The sequence below is a fragment of the Pezoporus occidentalis genome, unplaced genomic scaffold (assembly GCF_034315485.1).
Source record: "Pezoporus occidentalis ecotype Australia unplaced genomic scaffold, CSIRO_AGI_Poc_V1 ctg81, whole genome shotgun sequence".
Classification (NCBI taxonomy): Eukaryota; Metazoa; Chordata; class Aves; order Psittaciformes; family Psittacidae; genus Pezoporus; species Pezoporus occidentalis.
Genome location: NW_026916170.1, coordinates 9,135,687 through 9,159,742, shown reverse-complemented (window position 1 = coordinate 9,159,742; position 24,056 = coordinate 9,135,687). Strand labels below are relative to the sequence as shown.

General features: G+C 39.4%; 1 protein-coding gene across 11 annotated transcripts in view; it reads left to right on the top strand.

Annotated features, from left to right (window-relative positions):
- SMPX (small muscle protein X-linked) overlaps positions 1-24,056 on the top strand; it is a 41,037-nt gene continuing 16,981 nt past the window's right edge. Inside the window, exons 1-5 of one of the 11 annotated variants that reach the window (XM_062603658.1) lie at positions 215-395; positions 3,938-3,997; positions 8,943-9,032; positions 13,008-13,161; positions 13,247-13,564. In XM_062603658.1, coding sequence (XP_062459642.1) covers positions 3,959-3,997; positions 8,943-9,032; positions 13,008-13,148 — 270 coding nt within the window. In that variant the 5' untranslated portion in view covers positions 215-395; positions 3,938-3,958 and the 3' untranslated portion in view covers positions 13,149-13,161; positions 13,247-13,564. Of the gene's footprint in view, positions 86-200; positions 426-3,937; positions 3,998-8,942; positions 9,033-13,007; positions 13,162-13,234; positions 13,565-14,893; positions 15,141-15,214; positions 15,326-17,960; positions 18,190-24,056 lie in introns of those variants that run through there. The other 10 variants (XM_062603655.1, XM_062603653.1, XM_062603656.1 and 7 more) reach the window with 10 other exon arrangements.

The following is a 24,056-nucleotide window of genomic DNA, read 5'->3' as shown; positions in this document are numbered from 1 at the left end:
TTGTGCATTGCCTTCTGCTGCTGTATGCCTGGTGCTTGTGAAAAACCCAGAACAGGGAGAGGGAGGGCAGGAAAAAGACCCAAAAGTGTGTTCCTTCAACACCTCCTGCTTGACACTTGAGCCCTGGTTTTACGATGGTCAAGTGTCACTGGGGACCAAGTTACAGGGTGACTTGAACTCTATATTTAGGAAGAACAACTGGAAGCTATGACAGGAATTCCCTTTTACACTTCACTTCTCAGCTGAGTCCCACTCCAGGCTGGAGCAGCTCTCAGTGCCATCCCGGCTGAAAGCATCGGAGCTATTTCAGACACATTAAAAGGATCACAGTCCTCAGCTGGTAGAAGAAGGTACCTCTTTCAGCATCGAAGGGAGGTCCACATATTCACTTGACGGTTTGGAGCTTTTCTTATATAAGTAAATAAGTGAGCTAATCTTGAAGGGGTCAATTAAAAACCTTGAAGACCCTTACAAAAACTCTTAAATAACTGCTGTGAGGTGTCTGCAATAGTTGTGGGTTTCTGCTTGTTTTCGTGTCTCGTGCAGTGTTATCAGCGTATTCAGGGCAGATTGTCACTGCTTTATAGTCTGTGAGGATCTTTAAAGATTTTAAACTGAAAGTCACTTAAATGCCTAATGACTCATAAGAAGTGTAACTGCATATTAGCTCAAATACTGTAGTACATAGGCACATGCTTATTGTTTTCTATATGTTTGTTTTACCTGGTTAAATATTACATGGGGGTTTAAATGGTAAGAGAGGTGTCCTGTCGCTGTAAACTTAACTGTAGTGGAGACAGCTGCATTACAGAAAATGTGACCGCATTTGCCTATAGCATGTAGTAAGTTTTTGTGTAACAGGCTGGGAGCTGCAAAGTGGGGGGTTTTCTTCTTTCTTTGTACTAGCTGGTCTCACAGTAGTGTAGTTCCAGTCAAAGCCTTTTATTAAGATAATACACTGCAGTTCTGTGTCCAAAATATCCATTGTGCTTGACGCTGTGAGTGTGGCAGGGGAGAAGGACAGCTTCCAGCTGGGGCAGGGGGAGGGCTCTTTCTGTTGTCTGCGTGCTACTGTACATCTCTTGTGCGGATTACAAAAGATGGCATTATGATGCCTCATCATATTTAAAGCAAATTGAATAAGTCAGCTTATTATCTTGCTGCAGCCCTGTCAGAAATTATTTTTAGCAGAGGGACAGAAGATAGGTCCTTTGTTTTATGAAGTTTCCTTTCAAAACACTGATTTATTTCACTGTAGTAGTCCTGTATTTCGCAAGTAGTCCCGTTCATGAGTACTTCACTGTGAAGCAAGGGAATTTGCAGGGCAAGTCTGGCATAAAGCAGCTCCAAATTGAACTAACGTTGCCGTTGCTCTCTAAATCTGGCTCAGCATGCAGCCCATACAAGGTAAAAGGTAAGTTGTGGGGAGGCCAGAAAGACACTGGGGAATACAGTCTGCGTTTCTCTGGCTGCATGCATGCAAAATCCTGCCATGGAAGTCAAGGTGAAGAGTGTTTTTTTCAAGTTTGCAGAGCTGATTGGAATGCCAGAAATAACTTAATGCAATCAGTGCAGCACCCTTGACTATCTCTCTAGGACGTGTGGCGAAACAATTTGTAAAAATGAACTAATCAATTCAGTAATAGACGCATCTGTAATCTAAGCTTTATTTTCCTGTGTTGATGGTCAGTATTGCTCTGGAGAGAAACTCAGGGAAGGGAGGGAAAGGGAGACAACCAGAGAAGATTGTCTATTTTTACTCAGTAGTGTGCTGTTGTCCTGATTTCTGTGGCGGTAATGAGGACAGCATGAACTGGAAGGAAAATCACCTCCTCCAAAAGCAGTCCTACACAATTGTATCATGCATCCGTCTTTAGGAACTGGTGTCTGATTGCAGGCATTTTGAATGCAAACTTCTTGTGAGCCAGAGCACCTCACTGAGAAGTGCTATCACTGTACTTGTTTTAAAGTTGAGATTCAGTGTAAATTCTTGCCTGTTTAGCTGTAGATGGCCCAAGAAGTGTATCAGAGTTTTTACAGTGCACAGGCACGCAAGATGGAAAGTACATCCTAGCATGAATTTCTCCGTGAGACTGGTTAGAAAGTAGATCCATGGTGTTTAAAACTGTTTTTTGTTAATTTCCTGTGCTTTTGTTTACATTTTTCATCCTGATTAGAAAGAGGAGAAGATGATAAGAAAAATTAATTAAACTTTTCTGGTTTATGAGTCCTATCTTTCCAATAAACCAAGGGACTGTTTTGATTTTTTCTTTGGAATACAACCACAGGTTAACAGCACACTTATTTCTCTGTATAGCAGAGACCTTCAAAAAGGAAAGGGAGAAAGCGCAGTAAATCCTTTTGGCTTTTTGAAATCTGTGCAAATTTTGTCATGAACTTCAGTGGTCAAGATTTCATCCCCCAAAGTGAATTCTGAAGTTTTTAAAACTGCCACTGATTTTAAGATTGCAAATGTAAATGTAAATATAGAACCACAACATAAAACTCACTGGAAGCATGCTGGGTTTATGTTGCACAGTGGGATTTTTTTCTCATTAATTTAGTGGAAGCAATTGAAATCTGAAGCAATTTAAACCCGAAGAAACTGACAAAGTTGACATCCTCTAATGCTGTGTTGGTTTGGACAGCACGCTTCACAGCTGAGAGAGCGATCAAAGGGAGACCTCTAATGGCAGGTCATTTTTACTTTTAAAGTCTGCTGAGCATTATACACAGATCTGAAGCTGAATTGAGAATATGCAAGAGCGAGTCTTCCATGCAACTCCAGTGATGGTAGGCTGATATTTATATTTCAAGCTGATATTCCAACCTGAAGCCAACCTGCAACTCATCGATACTTTTCTCCGGTATCCACTTGACAGTTATACTCTTTGGAGTACCAAAGCCTTTGACCCACTTTTGATTTCTCTGTATATTTGTACTGTCTCTCCTACATAATTTATTACTTTTTTCAGTATTTTCCTTCTCATCTCAGGTTAATTATAGTAGGAAAAATATGCTGTGGTTTGGTTGTGTTCTATGAGTTCTCTGGTGAACTTGTTTCTCACTTTTTAGTATCATCATCTTATTTTGTCTTATAATGGTAAATAACCAGACTTTGATGAAGGTCCAGTCTAGTTAAGATCCTGATGCTCAATGAAGGAATAACAGGATGAAATACTGTTTCAATTAATAAGATTTCTTTTACAGTCTTTAGACTTTGATGTCTTTCCCTTTGTTATGGCATATTAATACTATATTAGTCCATATTTCTCAACTTGCATAAAACTGTATGGAAAGCTCTGTTCTTTTTTATTTTGTTGCTAAAGAAAATTGATGAATCTACATGATCTAAAACTTTGAAGAGAGGCTGCTTCGTGCCCTAGCAATTGTCAAAGAGAATTTTATAGTTTGACCATTTTGATCATTTTCAGTCTATACTGAAATTAAAGGTTTGCAAGGATGTGCGAGTCAGAAAATGGTTATGATGTTGGCGTTTATCAATGTTTTGTACAGCAAATTAGCTTTATTTGAAAGAAGTTTTAAACTGAGAATTCTAATAATTCCCACATACATACTGTGACAATCATACATTGTTTATGCTCAGATGTTTCCCATAATTCTTACTCATTTTACAATGCAAGGTTGCATTTTACAAATACAAGTTTTGAGAGATTCCTTATCTTCACTCTTTATTGTTTTTAATGTGAAAGAGAGAGCTTCATTTGTGGCTATGAAAGATTAATTGGAGAAGCTCAGGTATTCCATCTCCTGATACTCAGAAGGAATATCTAAGCAACTGTGAAACTGAGATGGAAACAGGAGCTGGGCAGGTGAAATGGATGCCTGTCAAGAGGCAGCATGGGTTAAGTTCTAGCTTATCTCCCTTAGCTATCAGAATGTCAGAGCCTGTAACACTTTCTCATTTTGCTTGCAGGGATAAGCCTCTGTCTTAAAAATGTCAAAACAGCCAGCGTCACATGTCAGAGCCATTCAGGTAAGAGACAGTATTTATGTTTCTAACATAATCAAATAATAAATCTCAACCTCCATTGCTTGGCAAACTGCATTTTTGCTCAAACAAAACGCCACAGAAGTGCTAACTGGGGATTATTCTTTTAAAGCGAAAAGCTTAGTGGACATGAAAGCACTGAAAAAGTTTAACCTGAAGAGCATCTTATGATCTGAGCTGATAAAAACCAGGATCAGATAGGTTGGTTGATCACTTGTTTGCATGGTCTTTCCAGTGTTAGGTTATGCCTGTTGGTGGATCAGCTAAGCAAAACATGGTGATGCATCTGATCAGCAGCATGAGTAAAACTAATTTTTGCGACTCTCAGATTTTCCACAGAATTAATACAATGCTGGAAAAATTACAGGCTAAAAAGTTAGCATAGAAATTGTGAAGTCTTCCACAACTGCATTCCTTTAGGAAAAAATCCACAACTTCCAATGTATATTTAAACAGCATTTTATTTAAAAACCGAGTAAAATGAGAGAAATGTTGATATTTTCATTTTAAAAACTCTTGTCTGTCACATACCTCTTCAAATGGCATGTGCTCATATGGATGAAGTTGGTTGTTGTACACTTGTAAAAGAAACAGCGGAAGAATTATCCCAATGAAGCAGCATCATGAAGAATATATTTAGTTCATTAGCTATCATGAGCTCATTTAGCTCATCATACTATCATTGATTATTGTCAAAAGGCCAAAATACCTCCTGAACTGTAGAATTTTCATGTATTTTGTAAAATGCAGTGAAATTTTTACCATGAGTTCAGGTTCCTTGAAATTATGCAAGAAACAAAATTGAATGTCTAAAGTCTGATCTCTCCCCTGTTTCCTCAAGGTAATACTGACTCAATGGATTGGAGTATCAAGAAGTTTAATTATGCAGTGGCTAGACAGCATACTGAAATTGTGAGACACTGTAAAAATGCTAGTTTTCATTATCAACGTCAACTCTGCTGGAACAGGCATGCAAACTACTGTACTCTAATTGGGTTGAAATTAGCAGAAGTTTGCCATTGATTTCACTCAGTTCAAATTTTCATCCCTCTTTTAGAATGACTGTGGAAGTGTTTTCTGTTTAATGAAAAAATGTAATCAATAGATCAAAATTATTTGCATTTTACATCTGAACTCCATAGTCACATACAAAGATTTTTAAGCAATTAATTTGGTTTACTTTTTTCCTTAAGGTAAGAGGTAGTTATAGTCTCTCCTTTTTATTTTTATGATGACTTTTTGACTTCTTAATATAAAAAAACCTTCTAGTTTGTCCATTTAAAAAGATGCATTAAGTTTAAGCAGTAAGTTTAATATTTTAAGAAACTTTTTTTTTTTCACAAGGGTAATTTGAATAATGAGAAAAATTACAGCACAAATTTTAAAATAAATCTATTAAACATTGTGTCAAAGGTGGCTCCAGCAGGGAGACTTGCCCTGGAATTGAAGCCCCTTACATTTTGAGCACTGTAAGAATCACGATTCAAAACATAACATTACTTTTATACAATCTGATTTATACATTATGACCCTTTGCTATTATGTGCTATTATAGTAGGACCAACATCCCCTGGAGAATATACATCATGCTGAAGTGATGGAAATGTAATGACACTTAACTGACTGAAGTATTTCATGGTACTCAATGTCAGAATTGACTTCTTTCCAACTGTATGAGGTATATGCTAAAATCTTCACTTGCCAAGAGCCACTATATACAGATGTGGGAGAGATAAAGATAGCAACTGGTTCCCAAGATTAGTTTGGGGCAATAGAGGATCAAAGTACTGTTAACGCCTGGTAACATTGTTGGCCTCCCCCTCTCAGTGTATAAAAGGCTGTGTACAGCTCTAGCTGAAAATCATTCTACCTCCAAACACCACTCTTGGCTTTCCCCAGATGTAGGGGTGAGTGGTGTCCTATTTTCATTTTTTCTGAATTAAAGTAAGTTTTCTCTCCTTTATTATTATTTTTTTTAAATTAAATATGTTTATACTGAAGTGGCTTTCCAGCTTATTTAGTCATCCTTCTGGACATCTAGGAACGTCTGTGATGCCGTGAAGAATTTATCCGTAAAAGTCCTCAACTCATGCATGGTTGCATAACTAACTTGTATCCTAATCTGGATATCCTGTTTCTACTTCTACTAAACAGAAAGAAGAACGCAAACAAATGTCTAAATACCAGTTTAATCAAGTCAAACCAACAATAAATGTTGTGTATCGTGCTTACAGATATTTTTCCTTTGGTCTGTTCAGGAAGACATTAATGGAGTATATCATTACAAATACCTATGAAAACTGCAATGACATCCAAAGTATGGTAGGCACTTTCCAAAAAGAATGACAGATGAAGTCCCAATAGTTTTAATAATTAGTATGATTAAAAATACTAACCACACCTAGAATGTCTGTCTAATGCAATTATAATTTAGGATTTCAGGAGTCTGGAACAAAAAAATTTCCTGTTTCCCTTTTTACCGGATGGGGAGCAAGCAAGGCAGATGAGCTCACTAAGGCTCGTATCTCCATCCCAGCAGATAGGTGACAAAAGCCTTGAAACATATTTTAAAAACAAAATTGCAAACTTGTGCTGGTCGCAGCACAACACAGTCCTTGCAGAGCTACCCTGGCTTACAGAAGGTGATCTACCCATTACATGGCTGCTTGTCTGAGGGAAGGGTCCAACACTAGATTAGAAGGAGATTTACAGCTCAGGACTTTGGTACCTCTGGTCAGGAGCTGTTTGGAAATCAGTCATACTTTCATTTCATACTAGAAATATTTTAACGTATAGTATGTGTTATCAGATCCAGACAGAGTTAAACGCTGTCTTAAAGGCTGCTTGTTTAACCAAGTTAATATTTCAGGTCACATCTTGTCCAAACTCTGATGTGAATGCACTTATTGCAGATAACATAGTACAAACTGCTTTCGTGTGACACAGATTACTGTGAAAATGCTGAAGCAGACCAAAGAGCAGTTTATTTAATTTAATTAGCAGTCTGGCACTTAGTGGTTTGGGTTTTTTTATTTCCTGAAGCATTTTTAGTCACAGTTGGTCTGTCAGTCATAGCAGGAAATGAAAGGGCTGGGTATCAGAATAACCATGCTGTGGTATGCCCTAGGTGGCCATGGGAGGCAGGCTTCTGCTTTGATTGACTCCAAGGGGAAGGAACGCCTGAGTTCAAAATGCACGCCGAGAGAAAACTCTTAATGTTTCACCTCTGTGAGCTTGTATGTCTACACTAGCTGTAAAGTGCAGAGACGTTTCATTTCCAAAAACAGAACCTGCCTGGAGGTAACAGAGCCTGGTGGGGGAGATGCTTAAAATTAAAAACAGCAAAGGCATTTTCATAAATGATATAATGGGTTAAGTACTGTGAGGCAGAAAATGCCCCGTCTCCGAGGAACTTAGGAGGTGTAGGTGAAAGGTTTCACAATATCTAAACTAAAGCTCAATGAAAAAAGCCTTATGAAATGAATGCCCAATTGTCTATAAACTACATGGCCCTACAGACATTTGCCAGCCCCACTGAAATGGCAGCATCACCTTGCATAAATAAAATAATGGTAAACAGCTGAGTAGAATACAGGGAAAGGTGTTTATTTCTTGGCAAATTGATTCTTAATTTCCTTGATATTTGATTGCAACTGTGTGAACAGTTGTTGCTGAAAACAGTGGGCTGTTTTCCTGTGGCTGCCCAACCTGGAGCACAATCTGCAGGACCACTATTTGAGCAGAAGGATGGGATTATTCATCTTCATTTAATGCAAATCATTCAGATGGTAAACTACAGTCAAACAGCTCTGCTTCTGCTCCATAATATTACTGATTCAACCTCTGGTTTTACCAGTGGGAGTCATGATATTTTGATGACATTTCCTAGGACCAGCTTCTCTTCTGAGATCACAAGATAAGAATTTAGGTATAAATTTTGCACTTAGTCGATCACACCATTTGACTTTTAAAACAAGCCAGTCTGGGTCACATTGGGAAATAGATACATTTTAGCTGCTCTTTCCTAGGCAATGTTTTCTGCCATTCTTTTCCCCAACATCTTTACTTGTAAGGTATCTATTACCAGCCCCATTTATGTTATGGCTACTGACTTTCTGCTACAGATAAAAAATCAGATTGAGGCAATCATGTGGGTATTATTCTGGAGCGAGTTTGCTAAAGCCAGGGGTAGGGGTCTATCTGGTGCTGGAGCTGACTCAGCTTGCTCTGACCTATGGACTCCTGCGCAGGCCAGGCTGGAGTGGCTCAGTGAAACCCAGCAGAGGCTTGAGGGTCAAAAGCCTTTCTGCCTTTTCTAGCAGAACCTCTTTGCAACCAAGAGGCATAGTTGTAGGACTAAGGCATTATATTTGCAGCACCTGTGGGTAAATTTTGTCAGTAAAAATAACATTTTAAACACGGTGGCTTAAGTTGGCTCAGGGCAGGCTTTCCTTCCTAACGAGCTGGGATTAAATGAGGTGAGAACTGGTGTCGCTGGGGGAGGGAGACTGGTCCAGTGGTTGGGGCCTTATTGTAGGATTTGGGTCATGTACACTTAGGTGCTGACTATGGCACTCACTTTCTGTTTGACCTTGACCAAACTGAAGCAGACCCAGATGTCTAAAGACACTTTGGTGTTTAGTATTCATTTGTTTCAAATCCAGTGAAATCAGGGAGCTTTAGAATAAAATGCAGAACTTCAAAAGCTTACTAGATAACTTTGTTTTTTCACTTTCCATCTTTAAAATGGAGATAAAAGCCCTTCCCTTTCCTATGGGAGTGGTGTGATGTATGCATACAATGAAGGCGTAAGTGCTTGGAAACTGATAATGTCCGTACACTTGTCCCACCCCTTTGGAATTTTGCCTTTTACCAGCTGTATGTTTATTTATTAGTCACTATTTTATGCATCATAATTTCCCTCTCACAGGCTAATATTAACATCCCAATGGGAGCATTTCGACCTGGTGCAGGCCACCCTCATAAAAGAAAAGAACTTACACCTGAAGAAGTGGAAGAGGTAAGAAAAAAGGGGGGTTTGTTTTTTTTTTATTCCCTCAGGAGAATCCCTGCCATTGATGGAAGACAGTCCAATCTTACAGCGCTTTATACGAATCTTAGGTACCACAGCTGAACATGCAATGGTCATTCATGGAAATAAATGGCCATCTACTGAACACTTCATCCATACATAGTTCTGGTTTTGATGCCAAGGCATCTACAGGAATTTAAACTGTTTCCAAGGCATGTAGCTCGGCTTCAACAGCATGATATCTGCTGTCAGGAAAGAGAGCCAGGATTTCACTAGCACTATTTATCTAGATGGCAGTTGATGGATACAGCAGGAAAAGTTATAGCAAGGTTTTGGAAGAATATGCTACTACCTGTTGCCCAATAGTGTGAATTATTGTTACAGCTTAACAATATTGAAACAGGTTTTAAAACCTGACACTTTTTGGAATATTTATCAATGAGAACAAATTGAATGTGAAGACACTTGCAAATTAAAAACAGAAATTGTGAACCCATTTATCTGCATATGGGTGGAAATACTCAATTTTATATTGAATTCTCTATTTTCATGCTTATGTTTTACAGGGAGTATCTAACACTTGACTTTTGAATAAAAAATCCAATTTATACCTTAACCAACATTGATCACAAAGATTATGATTAATTACAAATATCATATTTCTGGATGATATTAAACCATGTTATTTACCAAGAACTTTTATAATAAATGAGAAATAAAACCAGTGGTGGAGGAAAAAGTAGTGGTAGATACTCCAAACAAAATAAAACCAACAAGTCAAGTAAAGATGGGTGTTTATGGCTTCCTGGCCAGTTGGCTTAGTTTGAATATAAAATCACCAGCCAAGAGCAGGTACTGCTGGGCTGATGCTCTTCACAGCCAATGGGAGGGAAGACTCGAAGCAACCTGATACAGGCAGACTGCCTCTGGCAGGACTCAGCCAGATGGACTTGCTGGCGTATAGGCGAACCAAATCTGTCGTGGCTGGAGGGGGTCTTGCCCTCATGCAGAGCAGAGCCGTGATGATCAGAAGGGAGTGGGTAACCACTTTTCTCCAGGCATGCAATAGGGCTGAAGGTGATTCAACCACAAACAAGAAGCAGCCAGGTTAGTTTTGTACAAATCAACAGCTCCTGACCTGGTATAGGCACTTAGTCAGTGTCAGTTGTGTAAGAGCTAATTCTTTTCTTTTCTGTCCAAATCAGACAGACTTTTGTCTGAATTTCAATATAGTGCTCTGTTTACGGAGAACTTCCCTGAAGAACTCAAGCCCAGGTTGACTTAAGTCTTGTTAAGAAGATATTAAACATACTCAAAACTCAAACATACAAAGCCACCTTGAGCACATATTGTGGCTTTCTCCCCTGGAAAGAAATCAAAGCATATTCTCTCTGCAGTAATTAAACTGGTGAAGGAATGCATGCTATTAAGCAGAAACTAATATAGCATGTGTGAATTCTAGTAGAGTTTGAGAAATAAAATAAATGAACAGTGCTGATAATTAGATTTGGTTGGGTAATGAATATTGCTTTGCTTCTCAGTTATGTGGATACTATATATGAGACAGACATTACAGAATGAAAGTTCTTGGCCCCAGTTTTATAGCCAATATACAACCAGACCAATGGGAGTAAAGACCACAGAAACAGATCTTGTAAGAGGAATAGAATAAAAATGCTACCAGTTGTCTTGTCTTTTCTATTTTCCCATCTTGTTAACTCTTGCAATACAGCTTGTGATTCCTTAGAGCAGCTTTATACAAATACAACTTTTGCTAACAGTGCTTAGCATTTTTTTCACTCCATTTTAAAACCTTGGCAAAGGAGATGAGGGAAATACAAGTCTTACCCAAACGGATGGTGGAGTCAGATGGGAATGTATATTTTTGAAGGTCAAGGGAGTGGACATGGTAAAGACATGAAATGGGAGAGTGGGAATTTCAGAAAACAACTCTTCTTCAGTCAGAGCATTTTCATGAATGTGTTCATTAACTTTTGTCATATATCTCTTCAGACTTTCTTCAATAAAACCAAAAGCCAAAGGTCTGATATCAGCTGAGCATAGCTCATGGAGTGGGTGATACAGGGAAGGGCGCAGTCATAAACAGCACACGCATGAGATTAGAAGGGAAAGCTGACATAAGTTTATGGAGTGCAGGATCTATAAAACATTGTCAAAGTTTGCACCGTTTGTACTATGAGAGGAATGGTATTGAAGATAACTTGAATTGTATTTTTAAATAGTATCTGCTGTGTACTAATAAGAACTAAGGGGCTAGGGGCGTGGTAGTTTTTCCTGATTATTCAGATTAGCTAGCTGTGCGAGAAAGCTATCAAAGAAAACAATACAAGCCCATGGCATATTTGACTACTGGTACAATTTTGTGCATCCCTCCAAACACCTTCTGTATCAATTTGCTTATCCTCCTGCTGTGCTTTGCTACTGTTTCAGGATGTTAGATCATTAAGCCGGCTATTAGACAGTATATATAGTAGCTGGGGCTGGAGCACTGGCTGAGATTTAAAATGATCAAAAAGAAATAATAGTATAATGTCCTTAATGAGTAGCAGTATTATGGATGTCTTAAAGAGGGACCTTGACAAGCTTGAGAGGTGCGCCTGTGCAAACCTCATGAAGTTCAACAAAGCCAAGTGCAAGGTCCTGGACATGGGTTGGGGCAATCCAAGAATAAATACAGGCTGGGTGGAGAATGAACTGAAAGCTGCCCTAAGGAGAAAAACTTGCAAGTTTTGGTGACAAGAAGCTCAACATGAGCCAGCAGTGTGCACTCGCAGCCCAGAAAGCCTGGTCTGCTTCCTGATTAGCATGTAGTCAGCAGAAAAAAGAGGGGTTACTGGCAAAAAGTATTTGACAGATAACTTTGGAATTTAAAAAATGAAGTAAGATATTAATAATTGATTGTTCACAGTCAATGCATGTTAGCAAAAAAGGTGGCTAATAAATCTTAATACTGAATTAGGTCCAAAAGCCCATTCCAAGAGAACACAGCAGAGTAATCAAAAAAGAAAAAATAATGTTGTTAAATTATTTGCAGTACAATATTAATTGATTTCCAAACCTACATGATTCCCCCTGCATGCCAGCTTTATAAAATACAGAACAGGCTGGAACAACCTTAAACTCCATACTGGAAATCTATTTCAAAACATTGCTCAGAGTAGAATAGAAATTGTCTAAAATACATGTTCTACCTCACATAAGAGCAATAGTAAAACTAAGGAAGTACCAAGAGCTGAAACACTGTGGTCTCTTGGCAATTACCTGAGATGTTTGTTATTGTGTAAGTGCTGCTATTTAGCTTGTAATTTTACAGTGTCAGCAAAACAGCCATCAGCTACTACCCTAATTCAAGCATAAAATAACAATAACCCTTCCAGTCTTGCAGCTGAGGTTAAGAAAAATTAAATGTCAGTTCAAGCTGAATTGGATGGAGCTTTTGATGCTCATAACCTATTATCATAGCTCCTGTCCAGAGCTGCAGAAGTGTGTGATGGTTTTCCTCCTCAGCTGTCTGGCTGCTATGAGACTCTGAAAGAAATTAGATTATAAAAATGGTTCTTCTGTTTTTTATCCCTAAAATATGGAGGACCTGGAAGTTGCATTTAGTGCTCCACCTAGTTAATGTTCTGATAATGGTCTGACAGTGTAAATTCTTACTCTTTTACCAAAATATCCACATTCCTCTGCACTGAGCACTTTTTATGTTTTTTTTTTTTCTGAATGTTTTTAGACATTTTAGACAACAACCCACAAAGTAACATTGTTTCCTTCCTTACACACACACACACACACACACACACACACACACACACACACACACATTTCCATTGGGATTGCATTTAGTATAAAAAAAACCTTTCCTGTTTACCACATAACTGACCTGTGCTCATGCTCAAGAGATTGCTATAGCAGCAGTCAGGTCACTGGTGTCCTTTTGTGCAGAGTGTTCCTGCTTCGACAGAGGAGGAGAAAGACAAGAAACATCTCCCAGGAGCAAAGAAACTTCCAGGTCCTGCTGTCAACTTGTCAGAGATTCAGAACATAAAGAGTGAGCTGAAGTTTGTCCCCAAAGCTGAACAGTAGCTGGAAGAAGCAGGTGAGTAAAAGAGAAGTTCTTTGCACGGCTCTAGGAGAAGCACGCTGATCCAGAAACTTCTTGGTTTCAAAAGATGTCTTTCCAGTCACTGCAGAGGACTGAGAATCACACCCCATTATCTCAAAGACAACATATAAGAAGGAAAGGTGGTAATCCTTGGAATTCTCTGTTACGTCAAACATGGAGCATATAGGAGACTATATGTGATGACACATGTCAACCATCGACCAGCCTAACAAAAAGTGCATTCAGCTATTAGGAATACTGAACCAGCTTAAAAATACTAGCTTCTTACTTCACAAGCACAAGTTTCAGTTTTACAGAATATAGGACTTGTGTTTGTACATTTTAACTACAAATAAATATTTTACAATGCAAATAAATTTATTGCACTGATGGACAACTAGGTCAGTATTTTTAAAAAGCTCCTTTTGAACAGATACTTGGTACTATTTTATTTCTGTAATTCAAAACTGACATGCCAGTGGTTCCTCCATGTATTTGATCATGCATATGTACCTGATGCCACCCGTAGCACCCAAGGATTCACTACATATGTATGTGGGGCTCAGAAATATGATACAAGACCCTGGGGAGCTCCTCTAAAGCAGCAGTCAGAGAGAAGACGGGAACCCTCAGGCACTGCTGACAGCAACACACATCTATGGGTTGAGCCACTCATCTATGACTAGCACCACAGCTCATAGTTCATCTTATTTTGCTCTATGTCCAGATGGAGATCAGTGGCAAGTGGTGTCACTGAGGGGTCTGTACTGGGACCAGCACCGTTTAATATCTTCATCAATGACACAGACAGTGGGATTGAGTGCACCCTCAGCAAGTTTGCAGATGGTATCAAGGGGGATGTCACCACTCGTATGGTTGACAAAACCACTGATACAATTGATACACCTAAGGGAAGGGATGCCATTGAGAGGGACCTGGACAAGCTCAAGAAGTGGGTCCATGTGAACCTCATGAGATTCAACAAAGCCAAGTGTAAGATCCTGCACATGGGGTAGGGAAAATGCTCTGGTATCAATATAGGCGGGGGGATAAAGGGATTGAAAGTAACCCTATGGAAAAGGACCTGGGATGCTGGTGGATGGAAAGATGGGCACGAGCTGGCAGTGTGTGCTTACAGCCCAGAAAGCCAGTTGTATCCTGGGCTGCATCAAAAAGAGCATGGCTTCAGCTCAAGAGAGGAGATTCTCCTCTACTCTGGTGAGACCGCACCTGCAGTACTGCGTTCAGTTCTGAGGCCCCCAAGAGGGATGTAGACTTGTTGCAGTACGTCCAGAGGAGGGCCATGAGGATGATCAGAGGGCTGGAGCACCTCTCCCATGAAGACAGTCTGAGAGCTGGGCTTTTTCAGCCTGGAGAAGTGAAGGCTTCTGGGACACCTTATAGGAGCTTCTAGCACCTAAAGGGGGTGTATAAAAAGATGGGTACAGACCTTTTAATAGATCCTGTAGCAATAGGACAAGGGAGTAGATTTAGACTAGGTACAATGACAAAACTTTTAGAGTGAAAGGCATGAAGCACTGGTGCATATTGCCCAGAGGTGTGGGTGCCCCATCCCTGGAAACATTCAAGGTCAGGCTGGGGTCTCTCAGCAGTCTGATCTACTTGAAGAAGTCTCTGCTCATTGCAGAGAGGGAGGACTGGATGACCTTTAAAGGTCTCTTCCAACCAAACCACTCTATGATTCTATGATTATTTTATTTAACAGGAAATATTCAGCACTTCAATGGAGATTTCAGAATAATTTTCGTCTGATTTCAAAAAAAGACCATAAAACTATATTGCTCTATGTTCTGAGCCTTAAGGAAATTAGTGATCATTTCTGCCCATGAAATTAACCTCTGATTTTCTTTGAAAAGCGTGAGTCAGTAAAGTTGCATCAGGCAGCTACAATGAAAATTCAGATGTACAGAGAAGTTTCAATAAAGAAACATACCTGGCTACAATTAGAAGATAGTTGTGTCATATACTAGTCACTTGAATTGCCAATTCTGCCTATTGACACAAGTACCTTTTATTGTGAAAACAGGCAGAGGAACTAGGCTGAGCAGAACACCACCTGGGATTTACTGTGCAGAAACATAAATGAAGAACAAAAGAAAACAGAAAGCAGTGCAAAAAAGTTCTTGGAACACAGAAGAAAGAAATAGCATATAATCTGAGTGAATTACCCCAATACACACTGCAACATTTACTTATTTCTTATGTACAGCATAAATATGCCATTTAGAAGGAGAAAGTGCTTCATTTTTCTTCCTTTTATGCTTCTGTGTCATAGTGTTCCTGTTATTTTAAAGAAACAGTGCAGTCTTTCTTTCCAGAAAACTCGGGATATGGAAAATTAACATTTTTAAAATACAACGCTGTAGTCGTTGGCCTAAAGCGGTGCCTAAAGAAATACGAATTTTTAATATGGGGCTTTAAAGAGGTTTCTCTCTGTAAGAGAAATTTAGACATATGTTTAGCACCATATTTGTTCTCTGATGATTGCTATTTTAGAGTTTAAATCAGGTATTTAGTAATTACCTTACTGAGATCCTGACAGAAACATGTAGGGTGTGCACAGAGGCTCACTCTAAAGGAAAGATTTTTACAGAATGGTCAGCAAAGTAAAGGGCATCTTAACAGCTGTGAGGTCATTATGTCTCCATCCTTCTTTTAGTGCTGTATTGGTCATCAGGTCCTGACAGTGACACAGTCTCTAGATTTTTAATAGTATAGTCACAGATCATACCAAAAAACTTAGTTTGTGGAAGATTTACGGGCACAGTACTCACTGGAGACTAGGAGTTTGGCTTTGGTTGCAGTGTAAACCCTAAGTACGTGCATAAATTCTACAAAAAAATTAGTTGTAAATCAATCACTTGCCACATCCACAGCCTTGAATGGTGCTAAATCTGAAGATTTTCCCCTGTAAAGGACATTCATCAGTTCAGTTGTTCTAGGCATGACCTGCAGCCTTGTAGGAAATCTGATTTAGTCAGTGAATTGTTTTATGACTGACCATGCCAAGCCAGTGAAGGTTATTTTTATTTACAAGAAATCCATGCTCACATCTGCCTGATACTTTGCTTCACCTCCAAGATGGGGTTACTAATCACCATTTGGATGTGATGCTTTCTGAAGAATGGTTGACTGGCTGGTCAATGTAATATGCCTGTGCAGAGAGCATGCAGATAAATGAGAGTGTTGTTTAGTTTTCACAGTTTGGAAATTAATTCTCTCTCACATCAGTACAATAAACTTATCAGATATTAACTCTTGAGGGATTTCCCTTTGATAGTATTCTTATATTTCTGGTGGTATTCTGTAGGATATACCCAGTATTGACATTTTTCATTGGATATTTTCACTAAAGTGCAAGTCAAAATGGTGAATTTTGGTTTAATTTTGATCCATTTTATCTTGCTTGGCATTACAGACCGCAAACTGATTATCAAAAATAAGGAGACTGCAAAACAGTAGATTAGATCATTATTTGCAAACCCATTCCCACATACACATTTACACTTTAGAGTAACTTCTGTTAAATATCTTTGATCTTGCTCTTTCACTAAATTTGGACACATGAATAGAATTGCTAAGATTGTAGTTGTGAGTCTAAGGGTTTGTGGGAGGGATAGAATTGGTAAGATGTCATGAAGCTGGATTCACTGGAGGTCATCAAGTGCTTATCAGTTAAGGTATTCCTGTAGTCATCTCCTGCTTCTGGTCTATCATCTATAATTAACTAATTAGTATACTCTTGTTTGTCATAAAGATATTTTTTTTCTTCCATAGACCTGTAGTTGATGTGTTTGATGCAGCTATTTTTAATATACAATGTGAGTTGTGATTAATTTTCCTTTTCTCCATCTACGTTTTTTTGTGCTGCTCCTTTTGTATATGCGCATGAGCAAAACATAGCAAAATAAAATAGTAACAAAATAGCATACACTAATCAGCTAACTATAAGTTCTGTTGGATAAGTAATGGTAGGAAGCATTTAATTTGTGACAAATGGAGCTTGCTATGGCTATTTACTGCTGATTGTTGTGATATCTTATGTGATAACTAGTATGGTGATTGTACCTGAAAATGGGCCAGAGCACAAACTGGCATTTCACCTGAGAATATGTGTAATTGTAGCCAGTTACTGCTGCAGCTCATGTTTGCTCTTCATTCTGTACCCCTGGCATTTTGTGCCTTGAAACGTGGGGGTTGTGCAACAAGACATTTTGTGAGCTCTTGAAACAACCCCACTGTTTTAAGAAAATTTGTTCATTTGCTTAAGCCCAAGTACCCAGCCCTTGTGTGAGAGAAGGGAATCCTGCATGCAGAGGATACCAAGGGAGATCAGGAGCTCAGATCTCCTTAGCTGGAGTGGGAAAAATGGGATGAAGAAGGAGGATGTGCTGCAAGAATTTCTGCAGAACCCTGTGCCAAAGTCAGAGGAAGCTTGGGGCGATCTCACCAATGTACATAAGTTCCTGAAGGGAGGGTGCAGAAAGGGCAGTTCCAGGCTTTCCTCAGTGGTGCCTAGTGACCTGAGGCCATCCCCAGCTCCGCTCACTGTTTGGCCTGTGTTAATTTCAAAGTACTTGTGTTTTTCTGACCTTGGTTTCCTACCATCCTGCTACCTTTGGTTCAGAACTCCCAGATTAGCAGCACTTGGGGATTTCATGGCCAACCATCAATCTTGCTGGGCACTTCCGTTTCTGTCCTAAGAAACTTGATGGTTGAGAGGTTTAGGATTTTTTAACAGTGTGTTTAAGTTCTTTTGGTTTACCTTTCAGGTTTGTTGAGTCTACTTATGTCATGCTTTCAGACTTTAAAACAGAAGAGCTAGAAAATTATTTTCAAAGAGAAAACTGGAATCTCCAGGACACAATATCAGAGGAATCTTTGGAATAATGTTATCTCCTCTGGCAAAAAAAAAGTTACTCATGTTTTGTTTCCCACAGTTTGTATGTTCAGAAGTATAAATTTAGTTCACTGTCTCTAACATGGCCTGCAACTGTCCATTGCAAACTAAGAGCCTCTTCTCTTCCACTGATGCAATGCTGTGGTAAGCCCCAACCCTGTCATTCTTTTGCTAGTGAAGGAGAGGTTTCCTTCTCATTCTCATGTTGAATGGCGCAAGTGAGGAGGAAAGCAGACTGGAGAGACTTTGCTTTCTAGATCTCTAAGAAAGCTTGAAAGTATGTGTTGATTTTACTGAGTAAAGAACATGGCATATTTTTATGAACAACAAATGCTTCTACATAAACTAATTAGGAAAAGATTGTGTTTTCTGGTTTTGAAAACTGACTAATAACCTCACAACAAGCACTGAAAAATCAGAAAACATTTTGCTCCAAAGCAAACTACAAGAATTGACGCTTGTATTTTTTCAAAACATAAAATATGCAAAGAAGTCTCTTATTTTCAAACTGTGTCTTCAAGCGGAAGTTTTTATTACTGGAAGAGACAAGCACAAAGTAATAACTTAAAGAACTCTCTACTGATTTTTAGAACATGAATGTGTTATTTACTTCTCTGCCTTCCCTGTACTTAAGATAGTCTGCAGGCGTGTAGAGATGGAAAGCCTCTGCACACAGACAGAAGAAATTTCTTTATTGAGCTTCTTGCTTTGAAATGTAAACACCAATTAAAGTAATAAAATACTGCCCTCCTATTTTGGTTTCCCCACATACTCCTCCCCACAAATTCTCAAGGAACTCCATTCTTGAGTAACAATCATCAATTTCTGGGAGAAAGTTACAGGTATTTTGTTTGAAAGCTGAAAATTCTCCTTTTTTTTTGAAAAAATTTCATAACTGCTTTCCTGTGATCACTCTGTCAGTTACTTGGTCCTGAACTTCAATTGTCAGACTCTTACACAGAAACCCCTATGTTTCCATCAGCACTGTCCATAATAGATTTCTCTAAGAACTAAACTTTTCAGTCAATTCCTTGAGTTAGATGAAATTTCTGATCTGACATCCCTCAAATGAAGCTCAGAAAGGCATGAGGCCTCTGATAACACCAGGCATGAAGGGATCAGTGAAGCATGAAGATGGAATATAGTCAGCAGGCTTTTTCTTATCTCTTCTATGTGTGTTAAAAGGTAGTATTAGTGATTTTATATATATATATATATATGTATATATAAAATGCAGCATTAAACAGTAAGTATCACTGGAATGCATTCCTCTTGGAAATCTCAGAACAAGATATCAGGAGCCCCTAAAACTTCAGCTATTTGCTGTGTGAACAGATCCTAATATTTAGAGAAGGTTCTTAAACTTAAATAGTGCTTATCCTGAGGCACATGCATACAAACCCATGTAGAACTAATTGTAATAAGGGAATCATGAGCATTTGAAACTGTTTGGAGAATGGGAAAGTGATCATACAGACTACTATTAAAGAGTTATGGGTGAGATGAGGGCAATGCTGTTTTTCTGTACCTGGGAACTGTCCCACCAGCATTAGGTACGCCTGGAGCACTCAGACACTGTAGTGACAGGTATCATCAGAAATCCAAAATAATAAGCAATTTCAGTCTCTCTAACATTACACACTTCAAAGTTTATTCAGCACAAAGGTTTTCAAGTGCCAACATCAAAGTAAAAAGGCTAACTGCTTTTGAATACATGAAGTGCAACTCCCTACGTTATTAACAGCTCACATAGTTTTATCAAATCTACATAAATTGTAGACAATTAAGATGACAGTATGATCTGAAATATCACAGCTCTGATGTGCTAATCAAATCAATTTTCTTCTAAATTTAGTGCCTCATCATTTTGTTTTATAGTTTTTATTCGTTTCATTTGTCACCTAATTATGTTTTCACAGCCTTGTGATCAAGATCCACATAAATTACTGTGTAACTACTTTGTCATCTCTTGCAGAGGTGGCTCAATATTGCACAAGCTGTGTGACCCCTGTCTGGGACCAGGCTCTCTACAAGTGTCATTAACCCTACTCTGTACATACATAGGATTATGCTTGATTCAGCCACCAAATTGCTCCTCGTGTGCCTTGTTTTGAAAAGTGATGCTGTTTTTAGTGCCAAGGCTATCTCTGTTTCACACTGGTTTGCAAATTCCTTCTGAGATAAATAGCATGATAGTAGATCTCACCTTAGATAGGTAGACCATTGTATATAGGCAGAGCTCAACATTACAGTGATGCCAACGTCTGTTGCCCAACTGGCAACACTACAGAGGAAATCTTATGCTGTAGGCGCGCTAAGAGAACAAAATACACAGCATAAATAAGCACTTCCTACAGGAATATGTATTGGTTTTACTCTCAGTGTTAGTCATACTTTATTCTTAATGTCTGATTTGCTGCAGGTTACAGCTAGTTGAAAGGAAACTCAGCTGGACTAACCTTTCCTTGAACTTGGGAACAAGTATAAAGTATTTTTCTTCCCTCCATTTAGTACTTATATTAGCATGGCTGCATTTGTTTCTGACCACAAATGGCTGACCTCCATGTACAGACATGGATTCAATAAAAGCAGAATAAACCCTTCAGACTTGGTGTTCAGAACTTACTCCCCAGTTTGGTAAAGTTGCCGTAATATTGCCTTTAATTTAATAATTCATTTATTCAACTGATAAAATAATAAATCGAGTCCTTCAGCTTTTAGCTCTTCTGGGTCTTTGTTCCTGTTTGTTGCCTTGGAGCAAACCTCATCTTGAAATTGCTGTTACTCCTGCACAGCGTTACAGAGCCTTTCACGGTACAGAAATGTAATCAGAGAGCAAACAATAGCTGGAGCTGGGAATGCACTTAGGGAAGAAGAGGGCGAAGGCTGTACTTGCCCTGCTTCCTAACAAATGAACCACAAGGAGAAGCAGGCTAACTGGCCCATGTCCACTGCCGTGTTAGTGCATTTTAACAGCGGTAGCAACAATACTGGTGCACACAAGGAGAGAGCAGGACTGGCAAAATTGCTTTTACTGAGGAAACATCAAAGAACAAAAACTTCCCCCAAAGCCAAAACGCTCCTATTCCAAGGGAAGAATGATGACAGTAACTAGATGGTGCTATTTCAAGGATTTGAAACATGCTGCCTTTATATACAAGACGTGTATACAAAGTGTGTACTGAAATGGAAGAAAATCTGAAGACTTGAAACCAAATATTCAAGCTGAAATAGGCAGAACACAGGGAAAAGCAAAGCTCCAGTTGTTTCTGTGTTTACAAATCTCAATGTTCTTGAATGCAGTAGCCCTCCCAAAGATTGTCAAAGACTGGGATAGAGTATGTCCTCTACTGTAACTAATTAATTGTCTCAGACATTAATGAAGCCTTTAACTAAGGATCTCAGACCTTTTATGTTTGGATTTCTCAATTTCTTTGGTTTTGTGTTTTTTTTTTTTTCCTGAAAATAGTTGAATTGATCCATCTCTTCAGGGTTTGAATGGAAGCATTTGTTTTGGAAAAAAATATAATTTTTTTTTTTCTTTTAGTTCTCAAGGCAAAAAGAGCTCTCTGTGAAGGCAAGACACATATTTTCAATTTTTCAGTCCATTTTGGTGAAAGTAAAGTGAATTCAGATGGGTATATCTTGCATGTAACTTTTTTTTTTTCGTTTAAACCCTTCATATTGCAGTCTTTTCCACTCTATATGCTTTTATTATTTTTTATTCTTAAGTTTAGAATGGAATAGACTTGAGATTGTAAGTTTGAACAATTACTTCTGGGGCAAACCAGTTCTATTTATCTAAGGAGTAGCTAAGTGTTGTCTGTCAAGTTACTGCAGTTTAACACATTAATAGACATCACCTGAGTCTCTGTTGACCATGTGCATGCTTTGAAGTCTTTGTCAATCGGTAGAAACCTCTGTGAAGATGTTCATGTTCTGTTTCACATATGTAGAGATTAAGAAGTTGGACCTGGCCAAACACCCACAGCTCTGCTGGCAAGCAGTAGCGTGCTGGGTCACGGGGCAACTTGGCCACATGTGTGAACTTATTTGTGCTTTGGTTGCAATCCACTTCCTGAAGGCAGGATGAGAAATAGAGCAGTTAGCTCCAACTTCTTCAGTGCCTTACTTCAACAGACACCATAGAGGTGACTGGAACTGGCTCCCAGAGAGGCTTGTATTGATCTGAGGCTAAAGGCCTCATTTTTTACCTGAAGATTGACCATCCTCAGCAAAGTAAAAGCCTTGGGATGCCACCTGCAGTGAGTCTTGGCATCTAAACATTTCCACCAAGGCAAGCCCATGATATGAAAGTCATGTGCAATGGCATTACAGTGCCTTGAGCCAGTGGAATGTTCCTTTACATCCCCCACCAGTGTCTGGGATTTTGTTAACAGCACAGGGATCAGATACATCTCGGGCAGAATGATGAAGGCAGCTGTTTCTGGTAGCTGTGGAAGATTGCGGAACACCACATTGCACTGCTGTATACTCATTTGCCTCAGAGAGGCACTACAAGTTCTGTCTCTCCCCAGATCTCTCTACCATGGAGTCAATCTTCTTGCATGATCTACTTGTGGATACAACTGCTGGGCTTTACTACCTACTGGCTGGCTGGCCACACCACTAAAGAGGGGAGCTGAAGTGCCTGGGGCAGGCAGAGGGGAGTAGAGAATGTATAGTCCAGAGTGTATGACACCACTTTCGGCCTTGATTGCTGTGTTCTAAAGGGCTGGATAAAGGCCAGCATTATCTTCCCCTGCCAGGGTGCACTAGAATTGCTCAGGGATGAGTCCTTGTTCCTCCCAAGAGGAAACTGGCTGTAAGGAGACACAGAAGGTTACGGAGAGAAGTAAGGGAGGTGGAGATCCCTGTCTCACCCACAGTTCTCAGTGTCTCTGTCCACTCAGAAATCCTCTGCCCTGCAGCAACCTGCTCTTCTGCTACCTCAAAAAGATGGCCCTGCATATACTGTTAAGAAACCTTGAACCACTTCTGCAAGCAGCATCATGACGCTTGGGAGGAGGCCTATTGAGGTACAGCTAATAGGAAAAACTAAAACCAATCAGATTGTCTTCTCTGGGGCTTCAGCAATGTCCTGAGTAGAGCCAGGAGCCATTTTCCCTCACACTGGGTTTGCAGTGTGAGCCGTCACCTCCAGATTCACACCTGAGTACTTTTTGTACAAACAAGAAGAATAATTTGAAGGGAAGGAAGAAACGTACTTGTGCCACCCCCCTTCTGCCTTGGCTCAGCGATTATCACACATACCCAGCCAGGATTCATGAATACAGCAGGTCAATTTCTTCTTCTCCTCAAAAGGATTAAAACCAACATTTCTTGCCTCCCTGGAGACTGCAGAGTAGCTCGGCAGGGGGGACCCTTTCTAGACTTTGAGCTAAAGCTAGGCTGCTGTGCAGAAATGGATTAAAATTAATCTGTAGACAAGTGAGCCTTGCGGCAGCTTAGCAATGTAGAGCTCAGCTGGCACCAGGAAAACCTGCTTGCATGTGCCTTAGCCTGTAGATTGCTGTGTACCTTGTCTAAAAGCTAATTTGTGTAGCAACAGTTTCCTCAAGCTGTGCTTTAAAAGAAACCAGGGTAGATGCTGCTGTTTTTTTTGTACTAAGCCTGATGAAATTAGGTAGGTGCTGAGGAGGAAGGTGTCTGTGGAAACCCACCAAGTTTCTGGCTTATGTTCAGGATTTCATGTCTCCTTGGTACTCAGCTGAGCAGGCTTATTAAAACTCATATTTGTAGATGGATAAGAGCAGAGTTTGAGGTTATGGTGTAGTTGGACCATGTTTTTGAGGGTAGTAGTTTTGGAGTTAAGCGCCTAAGTGTACCTTAGTCATCTACATCCCTGGGACCCTGTCCCCCGGTACTATGGAGCATGATCCCATTGACACTCAGCAGGAACTATGCTCCTAAATTGCTTAATTGCTTCTTAAAATCCCACTCCAAA